At 49.3% G+C, this 13,593-nt stretch overlaps 1 protein-coding gene across 1 annotated transcript in view; it reads right to left on the bottom strand.

Moving 5' to 3' along the window:
* LGR6 (leucine rich repeat containing G protein-coupled receptor 6) overlaps positions 1 to 13,593 on the bottom strand; it is a 113,677-nt gene that overhangs the window by 60,678 nt on the left and 39,406 nt on the right. The window contains exon 3 of the mRNA XM_065649457.1: positions 3,762 to 3,833. Within this exon, the coding sequence (XP_065505529.1) occupies positions 3,762 to 3,833 (72 nt within the window). The remainder of the gene's footprint in view (positions 1 to 3,761; positions 3,834 to 13,593) is intronic.

The following is a 13,593-nucleotide window of genomic DNA, read 5'->3' as shown; positions in this document are numbered from 1 at the left end:
TCCCAGGGTGTTTCCCATTCTTTTTTAAACATAAACTAATTCTCTGGAAAGACTGGGAAAGCACCAAGCCCCTTGACAGCCCAAGATGCATGCAAGAGTTTACTTGTGAACATGCACATGACCGCAATTAGCTCTAAGGCTCTAGCACATTAAAATTAAATTATGAAAATTGTTCCCATTCCCAGCTACCAGCCTGTCTCCTGGGGGACACCCCTGTCACCAGAGGTAAGGTCTCTGATCCTGCTGTGAATCAGCTCCTGAATACCTACAGGCTTCAGCTGGTCATTTTTGGGGCAGCCATTCCCAACTCCAGCCATGCCTGTCACCTGTCAAACCTCAATCGACCTGTGACAATGCATCCATGTCTGTGGACATAATCTGTGCTGAATATCCCTGGTGCCGTCTGCTCCAAATCCTGCTAGTCCTATCTTAAGATATGGAGCATATGCATTTCCTTCCTCATTGCAGCAGCTGCTTGTCCTAAAAGGTTTATGTCCATCTTTATTCACCTCTCCTTCAGCTTAAGTAATCTCAGTTGACTCATTGTTCCTTTAGTTCATCACCAGACCTCTGATCTTTCTCATCATTTTTACATAAAGCAATTTGGTTTTCTACTTCATGGGGCTACAGGACCCCATATTTTATCCTTCCAGCACACCTTGGCTGCAGAAACAAGCCCGGATGTATGACCAGGAGCCCCAAAAGTTGTGTTGGTCCTTGCATGACAGCTGTCCAAATGGATGAGCTTTCCTATCCCAGCGGGCTGCAGAGAGCACCCATAGGATCGATCACTGGGCTTGCACTCCCCTTTCACAAATGTGGAAAGAGAACCAGGGCTGATGCTTATGGACTTGCAAGGGCACAGTTCACACCTCTCCCAGCAGCCACCATCCCTATGTCCTACATGGGTGACACTGATCTCAGATGGCTCCCACCAGCCTTGCAGTGTGCACCGTGCAGGAACAGGCTCTGGGTGCATCAGCGAGGAAGGTCGCAGTGCTCTGTGGTCCCTGCACTTGGCCTGTGTCCATGCTGAGCAAGCGGTGAGAAGATCACCCGGGAAGGGGAAGAGGAGAAGCATTTTGAGAATGGCCAGATGGTGGAGGACTTGGGTTCAAAAGAGAGCTCTGCAATGGCTAACCAGCTTCCAAGTTCAGTTCCTGCCTTGTCTTTTCCACCCAGTAAAATGGCAATAATATCACCTTTCCCCACAGGAGGTTTTGGTGATTGTATGGCGCCGCCAATGAGGTTGTATTGTTGCTGTGGAAGGCACCCTGCGCTCACAGTCCTGTCCTCAGGAGGTCAGAGGGCAGGTGCGATGGCCCCTGACTCTTCTGCAAGCCAGTTCCAGGAGATGGAGCGGATCCTACTGAGGTGCTGCAGAGTCACCAGCCCCAACGAGGTCACTGCTGCAGTGACCTGAAGGACCTGAATCACAAACTGAAGGAAACACAGGGTGGCCTTCACCTGCCTTCTTCAGCACCTTGTGCTTTTCCTCAGTCTTATGTCAGTAGAGGAAATTGGTGAGAGTCCCCATCCTTGCCAAGAGCCCTTCCAATCTGATTGAGCTTGATGCTCCTAAGGTCTGTCCTGGCAAAATTTCTAGCCCTGTCCCAGCAAATTCCCAAGGACTAGCCTATCTTTTTCATGTCCCTCACTGCTGGCCTCACTCTCCCAGTGACAAAGGAATAGATGAGGGTGAACGACTGCTGCTCCTGGAGGGTGCAGGGACCCACATCTGCATCTGCCGATGATCTCACTCCACTGGAGCCCACAGCATCCTTACAGAAAGCAATCAGAGCATCTCCTATAGCAAGAGCACATTACAGCCCAACATATCCCTGCAGATAAGCCGGGAAAGCATCAGAGTCTTTGGAAAGTGAAATGCTCCCTGTGAAATGAAGGCTGGCAGTGTCCCTGCTTTTAGGAAGCACGAACTTCCTTAAATAAGAGGCCCATGGCAGGGCCTGGATGGGCCAGTCACTGTGAGCATCAACCCTTTGTTCCCTCGCCTTGGAGCTGGTCTAGTCCTCTGCGTACCTCCATGGGAAACGTCAGGGGTGTTTTAAATTTAAGTAAGTAAATGTAAGTGAGTAAATTTTAAGTAAGTAAATTTAAGTGAGTAAATTTAAGGCAAGCCTGCAGGCAGAGGGGTTGGTACGGCAGCCCAAGTGCCACGCTGTGTCACTGGGCACAGCCTGGCTGAGAGGAAGGAAGGTTGTCCTGAAGCATGAGGACACCACCTCTCTGTGCAACCATTTCCCAGCTGGAAATGCTCTGATCCTCCAAGCCTCTCTTTACACTGGGGTCACTCGTGAAGGTGTCCTTCCTGCTGCTGCCCTCGGTGGAGTGCGCCGGGGGTCCGTGGGCCCTTCTGCTCGCTCCCCTCCTTGCTGCAGCCCGCGGGGGCCGTGCTGGCTCCGGCATGAGGCATCGCTCTCGTGCTCTGCATTGGTAGTTATCTGGGCCTGACACAAATAGCAATTGATCAAAAGCTGCTTTAAAAGCTCCTGCGTTCGTGGAGTAGAAAAGTTCCTCCTGCTGAAGTTGGGTGGGAGAGCTGCGGTTTTTCCTCAGTTCCTTTGATTTGTTGCCTAATGCAGGGGATGGATAAATCTCTAAGCCCTGAGATTTAGGGCAGGATTCATACTTTACATCTTCAGAAGACGTAGTAAACAGCCCTATACTCTCTAATCCCTGGAGCAGGTTTGTACCTGTTTGCTCTGTATGAACTGGACCGGCTACAACAACTTTATATTGCGGCTGAGTTCAAAACATCCCCTTTGGGATGAAATGTTTATTGCAAGAGTTTTTTAAGATGGTTCCTGAAAGGGAGAAAGAGGGACTCCTACCTCAACACCCTGCACAGACCCTACCAGCCTGTTACATGGATGCAGAAATTCATCTGACTCCATGAGCAGTGAGACACCCTGGCCTGCAGGAAAATGCCCTGAGGAGGAATTCAGTGGTAATCTTTGTCACATAGATCTTCCCGCAGGGGTGAGTAGACCAAGTCCTTCTCCATGGGACAGGCAGATGTGGGTGGCCTGTCCACAATGATGAGGAGGCCCTGGTTTAGCAGGGCTGGCAGTTCCCAGGCATGGTCCCATGTCTGCAGTGCTTCTGGACCCAGCTGCACATGTCCCCATCACCCTGTGACTGGGCTGGGCTTAGGCTAAAGCGAGACTGCGTAAGGATCCTACCTTTCCCAGGGGCAGATCACTTCAGAGCCTTGCAGAAGCCTCCTGGGCCATGCAGAAGTTTGCAGCCAGGACAGGCTGGTGGCAAAGGTGCAGCTGAGCTGGGCAGAGCACAGGACCTTTCCCTGGTGCCTGCGAGAGTACAGATATCTGGACCTTTGGGTTGCTCCAACCCAGCCCCAAGACTCTGCAGTGGATCAAACTGGGGCCAGTTTGGGGTCTGGACACCACACCTGGGTGACACCACATTAGGGCAGGAGTTTTATGCAAATTGTGAACCTCTGCAGATTCTCAGGCAGCATGAAGGGCTGTGCCCTGCTCATGGCTTGCTGTAGCAGAAGCAAAGAAGCAGTGTCGGAGGGTGGGTGGTCCTTGGAGTGGGACACAGCTTCCCACTCACTAAAGGGCATGTCAGCCAGCATGAGTTCAACAACTGACACCACACCGCCTTGTAACTCTGCATCCCCCTCTGGACGGCTGCAAGTCCCCGTGCATGGTCAGTGCCTGGCATGAGGGGCTGGTGTAGGTGGGGGTGGCTCTGCAGGGGAGTGAGTTACTTACAGAATCTTCAGGCTGTAGAGACCAGAGAAAGCTTCCCCTGGGATCCTGGAGATCTGGTTTCCAGAGAGGCGCCTGCAGCGAAAAGAAGAGCCAGTGATGTGTCAGCATCCTTGTAATGACAGTCCCTTGTCTGCAGAGGCTCAGCAATTCGTCCATAATGCCACAGTCCCCCTGGGGAGGAGGCTGCAACACCTACAAGCTGAGCCATGGTCATGCGCTTGGGCAATCTTTGAATATCATCCCCTCTTACAACTTGGGGAACAGGCAAAGAAAATAATAGATTATTAGTCCTGCCAGACCTGAATCCAGTATTTTCAGCATCCAGTGACAGCTCACAGCTCAAGACATTCCCTGGATACCTGCAGAGGACCCTGCTCCACAGAAATTACAGCACAGGCTGCCTGTGTGAGACACCTCTGCTCAAGGGCACTGACCAACCTGCAGACCCTGCTCTATGCCAGCCAGCTTGCAGTGACGGTGAAGCAGGGAGAGAGCTACTTTCTGCTCATGCATGGTCCTGTGGGGACTGTCCCTAAATCACGGACTCTTATCTGTCCCTTTTGTCTGCATATGGCCTGTTTCCGCATCCTGCAGGTTCTCCTTTGTCTTATCCACCAAAGCTCAATGGCACCTGGTTTTCTTCCACTCCCTCATTCCCAGCCCTGCTTTGACCTGTGTGATCACAGCTAAGGTCCAGATCCTTCAACATGTGAACATTTGGTATCGCTGCTGAGAAGGGAGACGAGGGAAGGGGCTGGAGATAGGGAGCAAGATGCAGGTGCCACAGCAGAGCCAGCTCATCTGAATATGGTTTCCAAAATTAAGACAGAAAATTCAGAAGTGTTTCTTGGATGAGTTATTGCTGGAGAAAACTGTAGCAGGGAAGACAAAGGTAGGACAATGCAGCCAGAGAAGAAGATGAACATGAAGGGATGGGAGAGGAAGACAAAAGTGAAGAGCAGCATCTCAAAGGAGAGTGTGGCTGTTTGGGACTCAGCAGGAAGACCAGAAGACAACGTTCAGAACTGGCTGAAAGACTTTATCCAAGGAAACCTACAGCATTCACCATACTACAGCATCATCTGATCAGAGTGCTCAAATCTTAGCAAGGCCCAGAGCAGCCTGGGACATTAGCAGGTATTTGGATTTTTCACTGACCTTGGAAACTACGTTATTGTTAGCATCACTTTCACTGATGAGGACAGTGGTCCTGAGAGACCATGGTGGGAGCCTGTGGTGGAGCCAGGAGTAAAGTCCAAGACTCTTGAGTCTAGGCTTGACCTAAGGAGAATCTTCTTCTCCTGTATCTCCCATGAGGACAAATGTGGACCAAGTCCCAGTGCCCATCAGCTGGAAATCATGAAGACAGGTTCAACAACCTGTTTAAGACCCCAAATTGCTACTGCTTTGTGCTTTACTTTCTGATCCCCAAATGATCAATCAAGGTTGGACTTCTCCATAGTCACAGGGTAAGAAACTTGTCTGCTTGACTTGGAGTGGAATACTGCATCTCCCAAAGGAGACAGTGAACACCATTTTTGTCCAGGCTCATCTTCACTCTCCCAGAAAGTCCAAACCCGGCACAAGAGGCTTGGCACAGATGCTGACAAGCTTGTATTCATTTAGCATTGACAAAACCCATTTCCTTGTAGACATTTTGTCTGTGAAGGAGGCAGGTGTTGAGGATGAGCAGTGTAGTCCAGGCTGGAAGCAGAGTGCATTGCAGCAAGGACTCTGCAAAGGTCATGGAGAGGATCCGAGCTGCTCTGGGAGCCACACGCACGGATGGCAGAGCAGACATGTGCGGGTGCTCGAGCTCTCTCCCTCCCTGTATCTCCCCTTGAGAATCTGGAGAAAATTGCTCCTGTAATTAGGCCTCCGACAGCATAAACAGCACAGGGTCGTCTCTTTAATGTGTGCGAGCAGGTTGTAACCTGCCTCTCTGCAGTATGCAAGCTGCCTGGCAGGCTGGGCTATTTGTCACTTGGGGGCTGTGATTTGGGGTAATTGCTCCTTTTGATTGCTGATTTCCACATGGGAGGGAGCACTGTCCAGGAGACTGGAGTTCTTGCCTGGAGGGGAGGTGTTCCTGCATGGATCCTCAGCCTGCTCCCAGCATCCATCCTTCCACACTGCGCTTGCTCTGCTGGGGGGCTGTTTGCCCTCTCCTGCCTGGAGCTCCTGTCTGTCCCCATGCCTTCACTGGCAGCAGTCTACATGTATTCACAGTTAAATGTGCCTCTTGACTTGTTTCCTGGCAGCTCTGCACCTTTGTGTTCACCTTCCTGGGTGTGTTTGAGTGTTTGCCAGGTCCCTGAATGGATCTGGGACTTCCAGGATTAGCAGGAGAGGAGTGTGGTACTTGGATGAAGCCCAGGCTGAGGCTTCTGGCCTCAGAACAGAGTGGAAGGGAGCCCCATGTGCTGGTGGGACACGTGCTGAGCCAGCTCGTGGCATCTCAACACCATGGGGAAAGCAGAACATGAAGGCAAATACAACACTGTGGGAGATTCCCTGGTTTCACTGGGCACCATCCCTGGGTGAATTTAGAGGCACAAAGCATCCCCCAGCCCCAGGAAAGGCAGCCACTCGCCCTGGTTGGTGCTGCTTCTGTCCTTGGCCCTGCAACACTGAGACCATGCCGTGTCCCTGGCTCACCTCTGGCTCTTTTCTGTCTCCCTTTACCTCCTCCCCACTGCCAGGACAGCCCAGCTCCTCTCCCAAAGGTGCAGAACTCCATGCTAAGCCAAGGAGCATGTACAAAAGGAGGCACCAGCCACAACCACTTCACTCAGTCCACATCCCAGGGCCATTGCCACTGCTGTTGGTGTCCAAGAGGGGCTCTGTGTACTTGTATGCATGAAGAGGCTGGGAGATGTCTGTGTTTGTGCACACAGGCTGAGGTTTCACTTTACTAAAGGAGTACATGGCCCAGATGTGCACACAGCGTCTGGAGTCATGGGCTTTGGAGGTTTGCTGTATCACCCACAACGGGAACTGCGTGACGATGTGTGTGGTAGCCAGGTGTCCCAGGCAAGGTGACATGGCTGTCCCATCTCTCCAAGAGTAGGTCAGGAATGGGTAGGTCTTTTGGGGTGTCCTGTCCAGCAGGAGTGGCCACTGGGAAGAGATGCTGCTTCCATGTCGTTAGCTCCCGTGGCAGTTCATGTAAGACACCCAGAACACAAAAGGCTCGCTCTGTTGACCCTTCCTCTGTCCATGGTCACTTGGCAATTTCTCTACTGCATGGTTCCCTCTGTCCCTCTCATTCAAACTCTCCAGAAATTTCCCAACCTGGCAGACAGGCACCCACTGACCATATTTTCAGAAGCCAGATCTCACAGGAAATTCATAGGAATGATTCTTTTTTTGTTTCTATTGAAAAGTGAAGAGTAACATTTGAAGTGATGCTGACAGAGTGACTTCCCCTGAGGCAGCTCTTCATCTGCTCCTCCTGTGGAGAAGACGAAAGCAAAAAACCCCACCAAGAAGGACTCAGAAGCAGCATTCCCTTGTACCTTAAACACATGGGGGGCTGCCCTTGCAGGGGTGAATGTCTGGTCCACAGCACATGAGCTCTACTCCAGGTCTGCTCAAGTCTCTTTTTAGGATAGGCAGACTTGATTGAGCTGTATGCCCTGCCATCCTGGAGCTTACACTGTGAGGCAGGGTTTGGAGAAAGGGAAAGCTCTGGATTTAAAGTCACCAAGAGACAAGGGAGAGAAGGGGCAGGTGGAAGGGGAAGGTGGGAGCTGGAGTTGGCTGGCTTGCTTTGGAAAGCTCTCGTGTTCGGTAGATTTTAGATTCTGCTCCCTCCCCCTTCCCCACTCCTGTGATTTCTGGGAACATTCCTCCAGGCTTTGATCTGCATTCCCAATACACTCCAAGTTGGAACAAATTCACGGTTTACCACCTCATGGTTGCTGCAGCTCAATTACCACAGGCTCCCACCCCCTCCTGTACCCTGGGCTTCTTGGTCACGCTACAACTTTCATGGCACACCCAAAGGCTGTTTGTTGGGCATGACCGCTCATGTAATGTGCTCAGGCAACACGATGGTGCCCTTATCATTCACATTAGGAGGCAGGAACATTGCCCATTGGCAGGACAGGACAAACATGTGTGTCCATATCCTGGTGGAATTTTCCCCTTGCCAGATCTTTATTGAGCATGTCAGCCTCCCTCTTTGATCTCTCCTGCTCTAGTTTGTTTCTCAAGCACTAACACTGTCAAAGCAGAATCTGTGCCCAGGTAAACTCTCCATGCTCCTGTCTAAACAGTGTCTTCACACCAAAACTGTGCCATCTCCTGGGCACACAGGGCACCAAGGGCTCCCTGTTCTGCTCGAGTTTGTTCTCATGCTGGCGCAAAACAGGAATGAATCCAATTAAGTCATGCAAGTGAAAACATGGTACATTTTAGAAAAGAGACAGGCTTGGACTCTCCCTTCCCCCACAGGAATCTGCAGCTGGTCCTGGTCTGTTATCACCTGGAGGTGTCTCTAACATGGTCTTTATTGCCTTGTTCCATCCCTGAGGAGGAGACGATGCAGACCTGTTTCTAACTCTGCTCTCCGTGCCCCCACCGAATGCCTGTTCCAACTCGATAGATTGATGGCATTCATTTCTTTTGTTTATGGTCCTCAAGCCAGTTTTCAACCCACACGAATGTTCATATGCAAGCTAGTTTGGTTTCATTTGCCAAGTAAGATTTAATAAGACACAACTACTTAATGAATAACCCAATACAGGATACTGAATGCTTTCATACCATCTCCTTATATTACAATCTGTCAAGGTTTTCAGGGGCAATTTGTTCCCTCCAATCCTTTGGAGCAGTTTTGACTTTTTACTCTACTCTGGATGCCCTGCTTGGGGTATCCCAGAACAGAGGCAGTTTTCAGGAAAATTGGGACCAGTCATTCTCACTTGCAAGGTTTTTTCAAATGCTGAACGCTATCACCAGGCTATCTGAGGTAGAAAAAGAAACATCTAAATTTTCACAACATTTCACAACATTTTGAATTCGTCAAAGCCAAGTCAGAACTTCTTCAATAACTTGGCTTCATTTTTCAGTGTGCAAGATGGAGAACCTCCTAGAAGCCCTCCTTCCCTGTCCCCACCTGAAACTTGGCTAACATTTGTCTTTGCAACATGCCAGATTGCACCTTTGGAAGGCTTCAGCAGAATTATCCTTTAACCCTCTCTCTGCTATTGCCCATCCACCGAACTGACAACGAGTGGCAAGGAACAATGTCAACCAGCAGGACAGAAAGTCCGAGATGAATGAGGGCTAACTCCCTTGCTGCTGAAAAGTTGCAGAAGAGCCACGGCAGCATGATTCATTGCTGAATCCTTGTACCTTCTCAGAGACAGGATCTAGGCAGCGTCCTGGGAGAACCACGGTGCCCAGGCATTCAGAGGAGCTGCAGCTCCTCACCTACAGCCATCTGGAAATGGAGAGCTGTGTCAGGCAAGGTGGCTACCAAGGGAGAAGTGATGCTGTCTCCAAGTCTCAACATGGTAAAGTAAGGTCGTGGCCCTACAAGCATTTGTCTCTCTGCCAGAGTCTTTTGAAACCTGCTTTGTTATGGAAACCCACCAAAGCTGCTCTCCTAGGAGTACCCTACTCCAGACACGCTACTGCACTGCTCCAGGAAAGGCTTTTCACCATGGTGCAAGCACACTGATCATTGCCCAGGAATGCCAGCACCGCTTTACACAGCAGAGCTATCGCTCCAGAAAGAGTCATGCCCCAAAGCCAGAATTGCTGCAGTGCTGCCTGTCACGAGAATGAGACTGACTTGGAGTGAGACCCTGTGCTGGACAATACCCCCAAAGATGGATGTCAGGTGTCTGGGAGCTGACATGAGAGCTGGCGGGTGCTCCAGCCCCAGGCAGGGGCACAGTGCAGCAGTGCTGCTGCTCCGTAATCCCTGACAGCTCCACCAGCCCTTGCACCTGCATGGGAAGAGGAGTGGGAAGGGGTTTTCTTCCCTGGTGCAGGAGAGAAGAAGAGGGCTGTTGTGTTCACATCCCCAGCATGGATGCTTGCATTTTATTTTGTTTTGCTTTTATGCTGTTTCTTGGCCCCCAGTCCCTTGAATTGCAAGAGCTTCCTGGGCAAGGGAACAGCCTGCAAGGGGAGGCCATGGAGTGTGTCCCGAGCCTGCTGTGTGTGCACCACGCAGAGGTACAGCACTCCCCATGACGGTGAGTCCCTCTGCCCTTGGGGCCCGAGAAGAGGCAGGTGAAAGAGCCAGTGGCTGGGAAGGGGTCTGATCTTGCCGCTGTGCCCTGAAGCAAGAGGTGAATGGCAATGAACACCTGCCTTTGGCTGCAGTTTCTCTTCTTGGCACCAAGCGCTTGTGTTTGGATTCAAAGCATGGTAACAAAGCCCTTGCCGGTGAACACATTTCAACATGTTATTATTCCCAGGCTGGCTTTCAGGATCCTCTTTCTATTTCTTCTGAGCTGATTGCTCTTGTTTCTCTTGGCTCCTAGCTCTGGCTTTTCAGGCTTCGTTAACTGGAATTTATTAGCAACTTTAAACAAGCTTCCTGCTGCCAAAAAGAAGGAAAGAAAGGAAAAAAAAAAATAAAGAAACAAAGAGGAGGCACACTAAACTCTGGACTGCTCCCTGCCTGTGTGAGGCCCAGGTCTGAACACCTCTATCACTGGAGGATTTCTTTGGAGGGAAGGACTGGTGAGTGCTCGGGCTGGGACCGCTCCTGCTCCCACACAGACTCTCCCATTTCTGTGCCATTTTCCTGCTGGAGCTGGAAGCTGATGGTGACAGAGGAGAGCACAGACTGATGGAGAGCCATCAGAAAGGAGTCCTCAGTGGCATTGCCTCTTCAAAGCTGGCTAAGACTGGAGAATCTTGTCTCTTGGCAACCTCCGAGCATGAGTGCTAATCGCATCCGTGACACCTTCCTGAGCAGCTCTCAGTAAAAACTAATGACTAAGAGGTCCTGGCACACCTGAGAGGCCCGTTCTCTTCACTGGATGGATGGATGGATAAATAGAGGCACTGGCAGGGAAGTGACTTTACCAAGACCACACAGTTTGACCAGGACCACGCAGTTTGAGCTGGAGCAGTTCTGGTGCCCTCATCTGTGCCCCTACAGCAGCACAGCTGGTCATGGCTGTTTGGTCTCTGGAGGGGACCTGAGCCAACGCAGAAATGTCCTGTGGGACACAGCCTGGCTGGACATTGTGGTGTGGCCTGGGTCATTGCTCCTACATCCTCAAGACCCTCAGGTGCCACTCTGCTCTCACTTGCTCCCTGCATGTCCCCACCAGCATGAGTGACTGCAGAGGACCGACATATCTGGGGCTCAGGTGGACCCAGCAACCTGGATTCACAGTGCTCCACAGCAGCCTAAAGGGTGTGCAACATGGCATGTTTGTCCTCAGTGTCCATAGGACACATGCGCTTCCTCTACCCCTTTTTGCAGCTTTCTTTTCCCTTCCCACTATTCCTCTTCCTTGGTTGAACTGCAGCTCTGTGCGTAAGCTGAGCCTTGAGTCCAGCTGATCTCTGACCGTCATGAAACTCCACATTCATGGAGAACCTGAGATAGTGCTAAAATAGAGGCACAGAAAGAGGAGGAATTGTAAAATGTGTGAAATCTCAGTTTTCCTCCAAGCTGCTGTGACCCTGGGCTACTGGGACGAGATCTGATGGGAGAAGATTTGCAGCGGCAGAGCAGGGGAATGGAACTATGAGGAGTTTGTGGGAGAGCCAGAGGAACACGGACTTTGATTACAGAGAGGGTGACGGTTACAGGTCATGCTCATGTGTGTTCAAAGGCCAGGGGTGTCGGGAGTTTCTGGGGTGTTTCTCAGCATTAGACCAAGGTAAAAATGTCCCTAACATACAAGATTTTCTGGGTGACCTGAAAAGGAGATCTGAAAGTCTGTGTTGAATCTGGCAAATATTTTTGGCTGAGGAACCTGTGATTTTTTTCAGAATGTTCAAGTATCTTATTTAAGTCATCTTTGCAATAAAGCAAATACCATTTGAAATACTTTTTTCTTTTCAAGTGTGACCCAAATTAAAAGAGTAAAGGTTAAGAAGTAACCTGAAAATAAAACATTTTTTTTTGTTAAATGCCAAAGAACTTTTCTCGGTTGACCAAAGCCCCAGAACATCAGTTGTTCACCTGGAGTTTAATTTTGCCAGTTTTGTCTTCAATTACTGTGTCCTCCAGCCTGTCACTCCCCCAGTTTATCAAGGATGTAACAGGGAACATAACAGGTTGTGAGGCAGGCTGGGGCTGTAAGGTCACCCAAAATCCCTGTAGATGAGAAATGCCAGGTAAGTTGTATTTGAGGTTGATGACAGTCCTGTGAATGATGAGTATACACACACCGTCTTTGCCTAGCGGCCGTTGCTGAAAGAATAACTTTAGATTTCTGATAATATATAAAAATCCTTTCTTGCTTGATTTCATACCAGTTTCTTGATTTCTATGAATAGGATTACTGTATTATTGCTGTCAAATTCAAGCACGAATTGGGTATGCATAAAATCATGGAATCACTTAGGCTGGAAAAGACCTCTAAGATCATCAAGTCCAACGATTAACCCAACACCTCTAAACCATGTCCCTAAGAACCTCATCTACGTGTCTTTTAAACACCTCCAGGGATGGTTAGGTATAGATATATGATGTTGTTGTTTCCAATTCTTCTCCTTAATCTGATGTTTTTTCCAGTCAAAATACCTTTGCTTTTTGAAAAAAATACTTGTGGCATTTTGAACCTCTAGCAAAATGTTCTCTAACAACTTCCAATTATTTTTCAGATTTTCCTTTTTAAATGTTTCCTTTTCATCTGCTTCATGCATAATTATTTTTGGCTGTGGGAAGCTGGCTCTTTTGGAGCCTATGAATATTTATTCATTGCTGGTTGAGACTTTCTGTTTGTGCGTGACATTTAATCAGAACATGATCGCTTTCAGCAAGACAACTGTTAATTGTACACAACAGACTATGGTCTCTGTGTGTGAGAAGCTGTACTACCCTCAGTGAATGCTCTGAGTGTCCATACTTCAACACAGATGTTGACAAAATGGAAAGAGAAAGTCTGCGAGATGGATGCAAGGTCTTGAAAAAGCCACCTTCTGTGGGTAGCTCGAGTTCCAGAGCTGAGGAAGGATAAAAAATTACTCCTGCTCAGTCTGCAAATGCCCAAAGGAGAGAGGAGTTTAGCCAACTGGGGTCCTGACAAGTCTAATGAATAGAAATTGCAGACAGATGAAGATGAGTTGCAAGACCATTTGAAGTAAAAAATCTGTAGTACGATTTGATAATTACGAGATTTGACCTGTTATGGGAATACTGAATGTTGGTGTCTGGTCTGATCTCTTCAGCCAAGACTGAATGATCAGGGAAGTTTGTCTTTACATGTGTGTGTCCACATAAGTATGTATGCTGCTGTGCAGACTTTTCCAAGTGCACAGACTTTTCCAAGTGGCCGAGCACTGCAGATGGTCACACGGTGCAGAGGCTCGTGTCAGTAAGGCGTCAGGCAGGTCAGCACCACAGCCTGTGCGCATCACTGGCATCACACTGTGGTACTGGATGCTGATGCATGTGGCACAGTAAAACTGGGAGATGAAAATGTCTCCTTTCAGGATAATGCAAACACCTTTTATGTAGGAAATTGTGACATTTTGCAAACTACCATTTTTGAAGTGTCAATGTCATTTGTGGCGGTGGCTGCAAGAACTGATTTGGTACGGTCAGTGTATCATTTAGACAGATTAAGGTATAGTAAGTGTTATATATACAGTAAGTTTACAACACATATATCAAATGCAGCGT

Source organism: Caloenas nicobarica, chromosome 21 (assembly GCF_036013445.1).
Source record: "Caloenas nicobarica isolate bCalNic1 chromosome 21, bCalNic1.hap1, whole genome shotgun sequence".
NCBI classification, from domain to species: Eukaryota; Metazoa; Chordata; class Aves; order Columbiformes; family Columbidae; genus Caloenas; species Caloenas nicobarica.
The sequence above is the reverse complement of the archived record's forward strand: the minus strand, read 5'-3'. Positions and strand labels throughout refer to the sequence as shown.